This window comes from Peromyscus californicus, unplaced genomic scaffold (assembly GCF_007827085.1).
Source record: "Peromyscus californicus insignis strain IS unplaced genomic scaffold, ASM782708v3 Scaffold_1__1_contigs__length_55948999, whole genome shotgun sequence".
Taxonomy (NCBI): Eukaryota; Metazoa; Chordata; class Mammalia; order Rodentia; family Cricetidae; genus Peromyscus; species Peromyscus californicus.
This window is the reverse complement of record NW_026294492.1, coordinates 78,273-92,712: the sequence shown is the minus strand read 5'-3', so window position 1 is coordinate 92,712 and position 14,440 is coordinate 78,273. Positions and strand designations below refer to the sequence as shown.

The 14,440-nt window shown below is 37.0% G+C and overlaps 1 protein-coding gene across 1 annotated transcript in view; it reads left to right on the top strand.

Annotated features, from left to right (window-relative positions):
• Sh3yl1 (SH3 and SYLF domain containing 1) overlaps nucleotides 1-14,142 on the top strand; it is a 44,477-nt gene extending 30,335 nt beyond the window's left edge. The window contains exons 9-10 of the mRNA XM_052745711.1: nucleotides 11,835-11,891; nucleotides 12,804-14,142. Of these exons, the coding sequence (XP_052601671.1) occupies nucleotides 11,835-11,891; nucleotides 12,804-12,994 (248 nt within the window). The 3' untranslated portion in view covers nucleotides 12,995-14,142. The remainder of the gene's footprint in view (nucleotides 1-11,834; nucleotides 11,892-12,803) is intronic.
• The last annotated feature ends 298 nt before the right edge of the window (nucleotides 14,143-14,440 follow it).

Here is a 14,440-nt window from a genome sequence, read left to right as displayed (position 1 = left end):
CTCAAACAGATAGCTTGGATGCTTAAGTGTGTTCTTAGAGAGTCTGTGAGATATCTCAGATAAGATACTTTCATCCATCCTTCCAGGGATGGTCCTGGCCAGATTCTGCTAATTACAATAATTACAGAAAGGCCTGAAATTAGGGATTTTAACTGTGTCTATTGTAGCACAGTTGCAGAAAGTTATACAAATACTTTAATTGTGTAGGGGAAATTGTGCCCAATGAATGATAGAAAAGCTACCATAGCATACGAGAAATTCATAGCAAGAAACAGCTAATATTCAAAAGCTAATATCACCATGACTCCTTAAGACTTGGCTTCATCCTCTGGAAGGGTTCTTAACTCTTCCAGGTATAGCTTTGTCATAATCAGCTGAATTGCTATTTTATATTTTTCTTGCAGCATGAAATTAAGTTTTATAAACACTCAGGTTTCCTCTTGTCATAATATCTTTTAATTTAAAAAGTTTTGTTGTTTTTTTTTTTGTTTTTGTTTTTTTTTTTTTTTTTTTTTTTTGGTTTTTCGAGACAGGGTTTCTCTGTGTAGCTTTGCGCCTTTCCTGGAACTCACTTGGTAGCCCAGGCTGGCCTCGAACTCACAGAGATCCGCCTGGCTCTGCCTCCCGAGTGCTGGGATTAAAGGCGTGCGCCACCACCGCCCGGCTCTTTTAATTTAAAAAGTTTTTTAAGGCTTTCACATACAAATACTGTCTTTACATCATTCCACCCCTTTTTCTCACCTCTAATTCCTCCTGTGTTTTTCCAACTCCTTTTCAAATTTATAATCTTTCTTCCTCTTTCATTTTTATTAGTTTTGTTTGTGTATATGTACAGTGTTTGCATCCCTTCCATCCTTCCCATAATGAATATATATGAATTCTATAATAGAGAGATTATAGAATCTTTCTAGCCCTTATTCTATGATGTTCCCTGTGCATTGTAGATATATCAACTAGGATTGAGTACCCAACAGTCAGTTGTCTGCATTTTGACCAGTAGTGACTATCTCTGTAATGGTTTCCATCTGCAAAAAGAAGCCTTGATGAGTAACAAGAACTATACTTATCTATGGATATAAGTATTTAGAATGCAGTTCAAAATTATACTGGCTTAGGAAAATGGCCATAGTAGGTTCTTCTGTAAGGTCTATGACCTCATTAGCTATGGGTTGTTGACTCAGTTTCTAGTATCAGGCATGAATTCCCTTAAGCAAGGCTTAAGTCCGATTTGATGACTGTTAGTTACCAGTAGCAATAAGTGCCACTGTTGCGCCACAGGGAATATCTTACCAGGGTGGTCATTGTTTTAGGCCATAGACTTTACAGATAGGTAGGGCTTGCTTTTCTCCTTTGGCCAATATTCCTCAGGTATTCCTCAGGGAAGAAGTTACCAAGTCGATTCCAGCTCAGTTCCTCCAAGTCCTGTGTCCAAAGTGTGGTGTTTTCAGCAGTAAGGTCTTACTTTTAAGTTCTAGGAGACAGCAAAGGGCAAATAGCCTGTAACATAATGTTATTGGAGGCCCTTGGAAGTGAGGATTCCCATACCCAGCATTGGGATGTCATTAACAAGTCTGTGGATGGTTCTTGGAGAGATCATTTTCACCCCAAGTGTCATAACTTCATTTAAACTGTAAATATGTATTTATGTGTGTATAAAATATTTATGTGTAGATGTATGCAAACGTAAAATAGTGTTTCCCTATGGCTTAGTCAAATATCCTTAGTTTTATGTAACCTCCCTCCTGTCCTTTCTCTGTATTCCCTTCTCTCCCCAACCCCATTTTCCCATGTCCCCCTTCATAATACCCATGTCCTACTATCTCACTCTGTAGAGCGCTCTCCTGCACCCCATAGTTCCTTTTTTACTCTCCTGGTTTAAAGGCAGGTCTCTCCAGGATTCACAAATAAGGAGAACCATGTTGTCTTTCTAGGTATGGGTTGCCTCATTCAGTGTAATATTTTCTAGTTCCATCTGTTTGCAAATTTCGTGATTTCACTTCTTTCTGGACATATGCCAAAGAGTAGTATAGCTGGGTTGTATGCTAGATCTACTTTAGCTTTTAAGAAGTCTCCACACTGATTTCCATAGTGGCTCTATCAGTTTGCAGTTCTACAACAGTGAACGGGTTTCCCTTTTCCACACCTTCTCTAGCCTTTGTTGTCAATTGTTTTCTTGATCTTGGCCATTCTGTCCTGGGTAAGATGAAATATCAAAAATAGTTTTAATTTGCATTTTTGTAATTATTAAGTATGTTGAACACTTAAAGATATTTCTTGGCCATTTTTTTCTTCTTTTGAGAACTTTTTGCTCTGATCCTTAGTCCATGTTTTAATTTGGTGGTTTGTTACTTTTATTCTTTGTTTTTTGAGTCTTTACATATTCTGGATATTAATCATCTATAGGATGTTTAGCTAATAAAGGTTCTCTCTGCTCTGTAGACTGTCTCATGATCGTTTCCTTTGCCGTACAGATACTCGAATAGTTTCATGAGGTCCTATTTTTCAGTTGATGACCTTAATTTCTGGGTAAAAAGTAGTACTAGTCAAGAAATCCTTTCTTACTCATATATCTTATACATTCTGCTTATGTTTTCTTCTATCGGTTTCAGCATTTCAAGTTTCACATTGAGGTCTTTGATGCATCTGAAGCTCATTTTTGTGCAGTATGATAGATACTAGCCTAATTGCATTCTTCTACATGTGGACATTCAGTTTTCACCACAGTATTTGTAGAAGAAAGTGTCTTTTTTTCCAGTGTGTATTTTTGGCATCTTTGTCAAATATTAGATAACCATAATCATGTACACACACATTTGGGTCTTCTATTTAGATGTTGGTTTTTACACTGGTGCCATGCTGTTTTTATCACTATATCTCTGTAATATAGCTTGAAATCTGGTGTGGTTATTCCTCCATTCTTTTGATCAAGATTACTTTGACTATCTAGGATCTTTTGTTGCTCTGTATGAACTTGAGGACTTTTTTTTCTATTTCTGTGAAGAATGTAATGGGGATTTTGATTGCATTGAATCTCTAATTTGCTTTTGATAGAGTGGTCTTTTTTTAAAATCAGTATTAATTCTACCAATCCATAAGTGCAGAGGTCTTCCCAGCTCTTAATGTTTTCATCTATCTCTTTCCTTAGAGACTTAAAGTTTTTGTTGTAGGAGGTCTTTTACCTTCTTGGTTAGGTTTATTCTTAGCTATTTTAATTATTTTCATCTTTTCTTATGTATTGGTGTTTTGTTTGCATGTATGTGTGTGTACAATATGTGTAGGTACACATGGAGGCCAGAAGAGAGTGTTAGATCCCTGGGCCTAGAGTTAACAGGCAGTTGTGAGCTGCCTTATGGATACTGGGAATCAAATTTAGGTCCTCTGGAATAGCTGGCAGTTTTCTTAACCACTGAGCCATCTCTCTACACTCTTTTTCTTTTCTTTCCTTCTTTTTTGGTGTGTGTGTGTGTGTGTGTGTGTGTGTGTGTGTGTGTGTGTGTGTGTGTGTTTTTTGAGGCTATTGTGAATAGGAGCGTTTAAATTATCTCCTCAGGATGTTTGTTACTAGTATCTAAAAAGAATACTGATTTTTGTTAGTTGATTTTTTTATCTTGTCAGTTTGTTGAAAAGTGTTGATCATTTCTAGAAATTTTCTGATGGAATTTTGGGAATCTCCTAATGTATAGTATCAAATCATCTATAAATGTGGATAATTTGACTTATTTTTCCATTGGAATCCCTTTAATTTCCTTCTGTTGTCTTACTGCTCTAGCTAGGTTCCGATTGCTATTTTGAAAAGGTGTGGGGATAGTGGACAGACCTGTCTCATTCCTAATTTTAATGAGGTTACTTCAAGTTTTTCTACATTTGGATGATGTTGGATATGGGTTTTTCATATATAACCTTGATTAGGTTCAGGTGTGTACCCTCCTGGCCTACTATATTTAGGATTTTCATTATGAAGGCATGTTGTTTTTTTGTCAAGGTCCTATTTTTGAAATGATAGTGTGATTTTTGTCTTTAAGTTCATTTGTGTGATTTATTACTTTTATTAACTTAAATATATTGAACTATTCCTGCATCTCAGAGGTAAAGCCAACTTAATTATTATGGATGATCTTGTTTTATATAATCCTGTAATTGTTTTGTAATTATTTTGTTGAGGATTTTTGTGTCTATGTTCATCAGGGATATTGGTCTATCATCTTCTTTGGTGCTGTATTTTTATTTAGTTTGAGCATTATAGTAATTCTTGATTTGTAGAAGGAGTTTGGAAGTACTCCTCTGTTTCTATTGTTTTGAACAATTTAAAGAGTATTGGTTGTAGATCTTCTTTGAAAGTCTGATAGACTTCTGCTGTGACTCCATCTGTCCTGGAATTTTTTTTTTTTTTTTAAAGCCAAAAGACTTTTCATTAATTTTTTGATCTCCTCTTTTGGCTATGTGTTTGTTTAGGCTGTTGATCTCTTCTTGGTTTAATTTAAGTGGTTTGGATGAACCTAGAAATTTGTCCATTTTTAAATTTTTCTAACTTAATGGACTATGGATTTTTAAACTATTTCCTTATAATCTGAATTTCTCTGATGTCTATATGGTAGTATTTCACTGTACATCTCTGATTCTATTAATTTGGGTTATCTCTTTCTTTTGATTAATTGGGCCTAGGATTTGTTAATCATATTTATCTTCTCAAGAAACCAGATCTTAGATTTATTGATTCTTTGTATTATATTATTTGTTTCTGTTTCATTAATTTATGCTCTGGTTTTACTTTTTGTTTGTTTATTTGGTTTGGTTTGGTTTTTTGAGACAGGGTTTCTCTGTGTAGCCCCATCTGTCCTGGAACTCACTTTGTAGACCAAGCTGATCTTGTACTCAGAGATCTACCTGCCTCTGCCCTCCAAGTGCTGGGATTAAAGAAGTGAGCCACCACCATCTGGCTTATGCTCTAGCTTTTAATATTCCTTGTCCTCTGTTGTGTTTGGGTTTGATTTATTCTCGCTTTTCCAAATTCTTGAGTTGAATCATTTAAGTCGTCTATTTGTATTTTTCCTGACACTTTAATGTAGGTGCTTAGAGCTATAAATCTTACTCTTAGGACTGCTTTTATTTTTTATTATCTTTATTATTTATTGTCTTAAAATGTTAATTAAAATATAATCACATAATTACCCCCTCTTCATTTCCTCCTGTCCTCCACTACCTTTCAAATTGATGAGCTCGTAATCTTCCATTATTATTGTTATATATACAAATAAATATGGAAATACAAGCTGCTGTGTCTGACTTAGGCTTTTATCTCTGTGGAATATTAATTCTCCTTCAGCATTCACTAATTGTCTGTAGCTCTTCATTCAGATAGAGGTGGGGCCCCATGTTATTTACCCCCATCCATATTGGCATTTCTACTGGGATTATCATTTTTCTAGTCTTGCTTAAACAGCCATATTAATTGAGATTGTGTGTATATGGCTTCCCTGTCATATCTAGAAAACACAATCTTGCAGCAGATATCATGGTCTTCTGGCCCTTACACTCTTTCCACTCCTTCCACAGTGCTCTCTGAGCCTTAGGTGTAGGAGATGTGTTGTAAATATATCAATAAGCTCTAAGCATTCCATAGTTAGTTTTTCTCTGAATTTTGACAAATTATGGATATCTATTATGGTCTTCCAAAGTGGGTGAGAAGTACACTTATCTGTGGGTATAAAGAGAAGTATTTAGAATACAGTTAGGGATTATACTCATATACTAAAGTGACAGTAGTAGGTTCTCCTCTGAGATCTATAACCTCACAAGCCGCAGGTATTCAAGCCACTGGGTTTACAACACCAGGCATGAATCCCCTCTTTTTTAGTAGGTCTTAAGTCCAATTAACAGCTGCTAGTTACCACCAAGACGTGTATCTTGCCACGCTAATCATTGTTGCAGTTCATAAGCTTAGGACAGCTTTTAAGTCCTGGAGGCTTTGTTGTGTCATATTTTCATTTTTATTTAGTTCTAGGATTTTTAAAACTTCTTTGTTTTCTTTTTTGACTGCATTTATCAGTAATGTGTAGTTTAATTTTCATGAGTTTGTGTACTGCCTTGTGATCAGATAGGATACAGGGAGTTATTTCCATTTTTTTGAATTTAAGATTTGTTTTATGTCCCAATAACTGTCTACTTTAGAGAAGCTTTCATATGCTGCTAAATAGAAAGTATATTCTTTGGTGTTTGGATTGAATATTCTGTAGATCTCTGTTAAGTCCATTTGATAAATGATGTCATTTAGTTCTGATGTTACTCTGTGTATCATTTGTCCAGATGGCCTGTTTTTTTTTTTTATGAAGATGAGTATTAAAATCACCTACTATTAATGAGTTGAAGTTAATCTTTATGAAACTGGATATGTCAGATATATATATATATATATATATATATAGTTGGTAATGTCTTCTGAGTTAATTATGCCCAGATTAGAATGAAGTGTCCTTCTTTATTTCTTCTGATTCATTTGTTTGGGGTCTGTTTTGTCAGATATTAAGATAGTGACCCCTACTTGCTTCCTGGCCCCATTTGATTGGCATTCTTTTTTCATCCTTTCCCTTTAAGATAGTGCCTATCCTTGAAGGTGAGATGAGTTTCTTATACACAAGAGACTAATGGGTTTTCTTTCTTAATCTGTTCAACTAACCTATGTCTTTTGATTGGGAAGTTGAGGCCATTAGTGTTTAAAGTTACTGTTGAAAGGTGTGTATTGATTGCTGTCATTTTATTGTTTCTGATTTTCCTTGTGTGTGTTCTGAGTTCTATTTTGTATTTCAGTAATTTTAGTTTCATTTGTTTTCTTTCTATAGTGTCATGGCTATACTTATTCTTCTCTTCACTACAAAATATTGCTTCCAATATTCCCTGTCACACTGGTTTGGTGGACATTAATTCTTTTAGTCTGTTTATATCATGGAATGATTTTCTTTCTCCTTTGAAGTGTGGTAGATAGTTTTCCTGGGTATAATAGTCTAGATAGGGATCCATTGTCTTTTAGATCCTAAAGTATATTGCTCTAAGTTCTGACTTTTAAAGTTTCCGTTGAAAAATTGGCTGTTACTCTGATGGGTTTTCCTGTTTATATGACTCAGGTTGGTCTCTTGCAGCTTTCAGTACCCTTTTTTTGCTCTGTATACGTGTTTAGCTATAATACACTGTGGGACATTTCTTTTCTGGCCCTGTCTACTTAATGTTCCTGGTGTGTACTGGCTGGTTTTGTGTGTCAACTTAGAGCAAGCTGGAATCATCATAAGAAGGAGCCTCAGTTGAGGAAATGCTTTGATAAGATCCAGCTGTAAGACATTTTCTCAATTATTGACCAGTGGAGGGGAGGGCCCAGCCTATGGTGGGTGGTGCTATCCCTGGGCTGTTGGTCCTTAGTTCTATAAGGAAGCAGGCAAATTTGTGTGTCCTATGGTTCATCTAAGTAGTTCTTTTTTTTTCCTATTTATTTATTGTTGTTAGAGTTTTCCTGTCTGGCCCACAGTCAGGATAAATCTCTGCCACCCGCCAGTCCCACAACCACTCAGACCCTACCAAATAAACACAGAGACTTATATTGGTTTCAAACTGTATGGCCGTGGCAGGCTTTTTGCTAACTGTTCTTACAGCTTAAATTAATCCATTTCTATTAATCTATACCTTGCCACGTGGCTTGTGGCTTACCGGTACTTTACATCTTCCTTGTCCTGATGGTGGCTGGCAGTGTCTCCCTGCCTCAGCCTTCCACTTCCCAGCTCTATTCTCCTCCTTGTCCCGCCTATACTTCCTGCCTGGCCACGGGCCAATCAGTGATTTATTTATTGACCAATCAGCAACACATTTGACATACAGACCATCCCACAGCAATTTATTTATTTTTCTTTTTTTTTTCTTTATTAAGAAATTTTCTACTCACTCCTCATGCTATACACAGACCACCCTGCTCCATCCTCCCACCCCCCCCAGCCCTCTTTCCCAAGCCACCCCGCATCCCTACATCCCCCAAATCGAGGTCTCCCAAGGGGAGTCAGCAGAGCCTAGCTCACGGAGCCTAGGCAGGTCCAAGCCCCTTCCCACTGCACCAAGGCTGTGCAAGGTGTCACACCACAGGCATTGGGTTCCCAGAAGCCTGCCCATGCGCCAGGGACAGATCCCGATCCCTCTGCCTGGGTACCCCCCAAACAGTTTAAGCCAAACAACCATCTTCCATGTCCAGAAGGCCTAGTCCAGTCCCATGGGGGCTCCACAGCCACCAGTCCATAGTTCATGGGTTTCCACTAGTGTGGTCTGTCATCTCTGCACATCCTCCCATCATGATCTCGATGTCCCTTGCCTGCAGTATCTCTCCTCTCTCTCATCAATTGGATTCCCAGAACTCAGCCTGGTGCCTAGCCATGGATCTCTGTATCTGACGCCATCTGTCACTGGACAGAGGCTCTATGATGACAGTTAGGTTATTTGCTAGGCTGGTCACCAGAGTAGACCGGTCCAGGCACCCTCTGGACCACTGCCAGCAGACCAAGGTGGGGTCAACCTTGTGGATTCCTGAGAGCCTCCCCAGCACCCTGCCTCTTCCTATTCCCATTCATCTAAGTAGTTCTTATTAGAGAACATTTCTATGGGACTAGTGGGTTTAGCGGGGCATAGGATACTGTACTGGCCTTTTATATTAATTGAGGGTTTTTTACATTGTGACCTGGTCATGTGGACTTCTTTCATTGGTTGTATGTCTGATGTGCCATTCCAGCCTACCTCAGGCTGGACTGGTACAGGAACTGGGAGACCAGAGCTAGGCCTGAAAATATACAAATGGTGTGGTGGGCTTTTAGAACTGAGGAAATTCACCAGAGAAAGGTTGTTCAGGAACTATATGGCAGGAGGTAGGGCTGGAAATAGTGCCAGCAGACAGGGTCTTTATGTTGGTTAGGTTTGGTCAATTTGACATAAACCTAGACATATCTGGGAAGAGGGAATCTTAATTGAGGAATTGGCCTGAGGCATGACTATGAGGGTTTTTAGTTTGTTTGTTTTGTTTTGTTCTTGATTGATGATTGATGTGGTAGAACCCAGACCATTATGGGCAGTCTCACTCCTGGAAAGGTCATCCTGGGAGGTATAAGAAAGGTAGTTGGCCGTTGAACATGTTCCTAAGAGCAAGCAAGCAAGTTAGCAGTTTTCCTCCATAGTTCCTGTTGACGTTTCCGTCTACTTCCTGACCTGACTTTCCCTTAATGATTGAGTGTGACCAGGACATGTAAGCCAAATACACCTTTCCTTCCTAAGTTTCATTTGGTAATATTGTTTATCACAGTAGTAGAAGGTGAACTAGGACAGTCTGTCATCACTGGTTTTTGGTTTTTTTTTTTTTTTTTTTGGTTTTTTGGTTTTTTTCAAGACAGGGTTTCTCTGTAGACCAGGCTGGCCTAGAACTCACAGAAATCCGCCTGCCTCCACCTCCTGAGTGCTGGAATTAAAGGTGTGCACCACCAATGCCCGGCTCTGTCATCACTTTTTAATGACACTTAAATATTAGAATTGTATTTTTCATGTATATAGTTTATTAGCAAATGGATTATATTAAATGTATACTACAATGGGTAATATTTCATAGAATGGAACAAAAAGGTGTCTGTACCTTGAATTTTGCCCTTCAAGAATTTTCAGTTTTGGAAAACCAATATTACATGTTAAAATGCAACTACTATCAGTAGAAGAAGGAATAGAATAAATAGCCATGTTTTCATGAGCACAGCAGGCTTGTCCCTAGTCCCACTTTTATGTTCCAATTCCATTTTCTTTTATTTTTAGCTCGGGTTCGTCACTCATATTGCTTCCTGACATTCCTTATCACAAACATTATCATCTTCATTTACCACCTCAAAAGTTCTCCACAATGAATACCTTCAACCACATATGTTCCCAAGCATATAATACACCCCCTAACATTCTCCCACTGTCTGTCACAGCTCTTGCATACCTCACTTGTGTTTGTGTTAGAACATTTTGAAGTGTTTCTCAGGCAAGGATAATTGTCTTTCCTTGTTAACAGGATCATGTTCAACCCTATATGTTAGTGAATTTAAATTTCTTCATATATTTTTTGGAGTTTTAGATTTACTTTTTTAATGAAAAATTCATTTTATTGGTCAGGGTTTTTTCTATGGTGTATTTATTGCTTAAATTGTGAAAATATTTGTATTCTAAATGCTTTGTCATTTGGGTTTGGTATATTCAACATTTATCCTGGGTATATGTTCATGTATTTTACTTACCACATAAAAGTTTTAATTGTTATGTGAAATATGTTTGTCATCTGTAGTACAAATTCTAATTGGTCTTAATAATACAAACCTGGAGTCAGATGTTAGGATGAAAGCTGATAGGTCAGAGAAGCAGAGCAGCCAAAGTCACTTCTTACCTCACCAACTACTCAGCTGAAAGGGGCTTAGCTCCAGTCTCCGCCTCACCTTATCACTTCCTCTCTCCACCGAGCCATATCACCTCCTGTTTCCTCCTCACAAGTGCTGGGATTAAAGATGTGTGCCATTACTGCCTGGCCTATATCGTTAACTAGTGGCTAGCTCTGCCCTCACTCTGATCTCCAGGCAAGCTTTATTTGTTAGAGCACAAGCAAAATATCACCACAGCCCCCTACTTTTTATAGATTCATATTTTTTAAATCATGACCAAGAAGGTCTTCCTACCTTGTGTTGAAATACTGTATTCAGTTCCTTGAAGTTTCTTGTGATAGTGTTAATGTCTAATTTAGGGATACTGTTTTTCAAATACTTTGAGATCATTTTTGATTATTGATTCTCTCTTCCTTTATCAATATGTAAGTCAAAACAATGTTAAATACCTTTATTCACTCTATAACATTTGGATTTTCACCTATTGTCTTATCTGTATATTAATTTTCACTGTTTCATAATCTCTCCTTGCTGTGCTTTCTATTTATAGAGATGTTATTTCATGTCAGTAAAATTTTTAGTTTCTTTTGTCTTTTCATTTAGATTTCTTTCCTGGTACAGTAGAGTTATGGTTCCCATTTCCATTTCAGAGTTGAGGAAATCTTAGTTGGCATATGTTTATCTAATATATGGTAATCTACCCACAATTATTTCTATTCAGTTTCTTCAAGTAGGGTCTCCTGGGATATCTATATCACCTTCCTTTTCTATATCTTTATATTCATGTGGAGAGAAGTGATTTTGAGACAGCATTTCCTGATCTCTGTTTATGGAGGGATTCCTCAGGGCCAGCCCAGCTGAGAGCATGGAAATATTGTTTAAAGGTTGAAAGTGGGTGCTGTACAGTCTTTCTACTAGGAAAGGCCTGTTGATTTTCTTTAATTGGCCATAGTAGGATTCAGATCAGTGTGGTTTATAGTCTCTAATTCAAAAGCAGATTATTTAATTTAAATAATTGGTATTTATAATGTGTTATAAGCATGTCCCGTATGACTATTTAAATTCATCCTGAACTTCAGATATCTATGAGAAGCTATACAGTGGCTCATCTACATGATGTCTGAAATTATCTTAAGGGTTAAACAAGAATGAATGTTTAGAGATCCCTATGTGGGGCTGCAACCTTGCTTGCTAAATTGTTCTGTGGTTGCTTCTGGAACTGTGCATGGAGCAGTATCAGGCACTTCAGCTACTTTTGCCTTGTACATAGTCTTTGTAGGGTATTTAGGCATCTCTCAGTTTATAGCCTGGCCCAATAGTGTAAACCTTTAGCAGGGTGAGGATTTGATGTTTTGTGTGTTTTATATACTGTAATAAGCTTTTAAATCTTCCCCTATTTTATTTTTATTTTAACAGGTAATGGAAATGAATATAAGCTATATCCTGAGCTTTCTAGCTATCATGAGAAAACTGGTAAGTAACAAGCTATTGTTTAAAAATGATTTATAACCACCCTACAATCACAAAATTTCCAGGTAATTTATAGGTTATGAAAATATCTAGGAAAGTGTTCAGGACTCTATTCATGGGATTTTTAAAAAGTAAGTTTAATTGTAAATATTCTTTAGTGACAAATGGTATGCTTTTGTTCTCTGATAGGCTTTGAGAGACCAATGGATACTATGCAGGAGCAAGCATTACCATTGCCAGCCCATGGTTTTCTAGTAAAAATATTTCTCAACTTATTTTACTTAAATATTCCTTAGAAATTTTTCTTGAAAGAATTAAGCACTTTAAAAAGTGAATTGAACACACATTAAGGCCAAAGATTAAAGCGCCATTAATTTAATGTCCTAAACTTTTACAATTAAAGTCTTCAAATTATGTGTTACTGGATTTATAAACTATTGAAAAATTAGCCATTTTGTGTAAGTTTAAAGAATATTGTCAAAAAATCGGGTAATCAAAATTTTAAATATTGTCATATAGATAAAAATATTTTAAATGTCTTTCTAGGTTTTCTAGAAACTAGATTTCTGCTGTTCTGGGTTTCCATGCTTCCCACTGTGATCCTATGGCACTGGTCCTGTTGTAAGGCAGTATCCACACACAAGGCATTTGTGGAGGCCAAAAGCCAACTTCTAGGAGTCAGTTCTCTCCTTCTACCATATGGATCCTGGGAATCTGTCTTAGTCTTTCATCTTTTGAAAGGAGAAAATTCTAAGTTTAATGATGTGAACATTGCAGGGATTGAGCAGTGTGGGTTCTGACACCCTTTAGGAAACCAAAAATTAAAAGCTAATCAATCAGTTTCTATCTTAACAACCCATACTTCAACTTCTTTCCTAAAATAATTTACAATCCAATTATATTTTCTTGTTTTAGGTAGTTTGAATCAGCCAATAGAAGTGACAGCACTGTACTCTTTTGAAGGGCAACAGCCAGGTGATTTGAATTTTCAAGCCGGAGACAGAATCACAGTTATATCAAAGACGGATTCACATTTTGATTGGTGGGAAGGAAAACTTCGAGGGCAAACTGGAATTTTTCCAGCCAACTATGTAACTATGAATTAAAGTTCATGCTAGTTTGTTATTTGATAATTACACAAAAATATTTCTGCACAGACAGGATTCATTTATTTACATTAATCTATTTAAACACATCCTTGCTCTGCAAGTATTTTATCCAGTTGGAAAAGATTTTTCTCTGCATATAAATAAATGGTTAAATTAACATGTTACTAAACACTTTGTATTAACTTAATCTCATAAACTATTCTACAGTTGTCATCAACAATTTTTATGGTCATGTTTCTTTTGTGCTTATCAGACCCCACTGACCCTTGAATAATCTGACTGCTTATTACCACAGTTTTAGTGTAAACAAAGCATGTCCGGGGAGCACTGCTCACTTTTATATGAACATGGGTCAACCTCTGAACATCTGGGTAGGGTAGAGTTTTGTTCTTTTCATTTAACAAAGTTTAGGTGATTAAATGAGCTCGTGAACATAAAGAATAGAAGGTTCCCACAGAGTAGAGGGGCCTCAGAGCCTTCAGGAAAAAAGGCTCTGTTTGTCTCCCACCCTGCTGTGTTTTGCTATCCATTCTCTCCCAAGACAAACCATAGAAAATAGAATTTCTGTTCCCAATAAATCTTAGAATCTAGAACCTCTTTTTCTTAAAGCAAATCTCCATGCCTAGAAATAGGAGTCTTCCCCTATGCCTCCACCTTTCCATCTTGGAACTAACCATGAAGAAATTCTATGATGTGCTTTGCCTGGTGAGTCCTAAGATCCACACTAGGCATCAGGCAGGGAATATCAGGTAGTGGCCTCCACCATGGAACCCAAGTGTAAATCAGTCTGGAGCTCCCTTAAAAGATGTCCCATAAGATGATAATCAAATATATTTCCTTTATTTCTCCCTTGTTAACTTGTCTTTTGAGAATGAGTATCATCATGACATTGTATGGCTGGCAGAAAATGGATCACTTCCTTTTCTCCTCTAAAGTAAGCACAATCAAATCATTTTGCATAATACAGGAAACACTTGCCCTGTACCAGAACTTACATTTTTTGGTTAATTTGTAAACCTCAGACCAACTTTAATGACTGATCTTAAACAATTTATCCAACCTCTATGCCTTAGTTTCTCCACCTCTGATGATTGCATAAAATGCTTAAAACAGTGTTGATCATGTAAATAAATCATTAAACACCAGCAACTAGTGTTGCATTTCCTTACATGACAAAGAACCGTGCCTTTTCTAGTTACCACTTGGACTGCATATAACTAAGATTAAATGTGAAGAAGCCTTGTTTTGCATTTCTTATGTGTTCAGGTGGCACAGAGACAGCACAGTTCAGGATGCCTTCCAACACTAATTCTGCCAGACCCATCTTCCTCCTAGAGTTCATTCTCTTGAGTGCTTTCCTTTCAGATACCTGCTCAACCCCTCAAAGTGTAGAGTATCAGACAACTGTCCCATCTGCTGAGCCCTATCTGGGAGACTCAGATC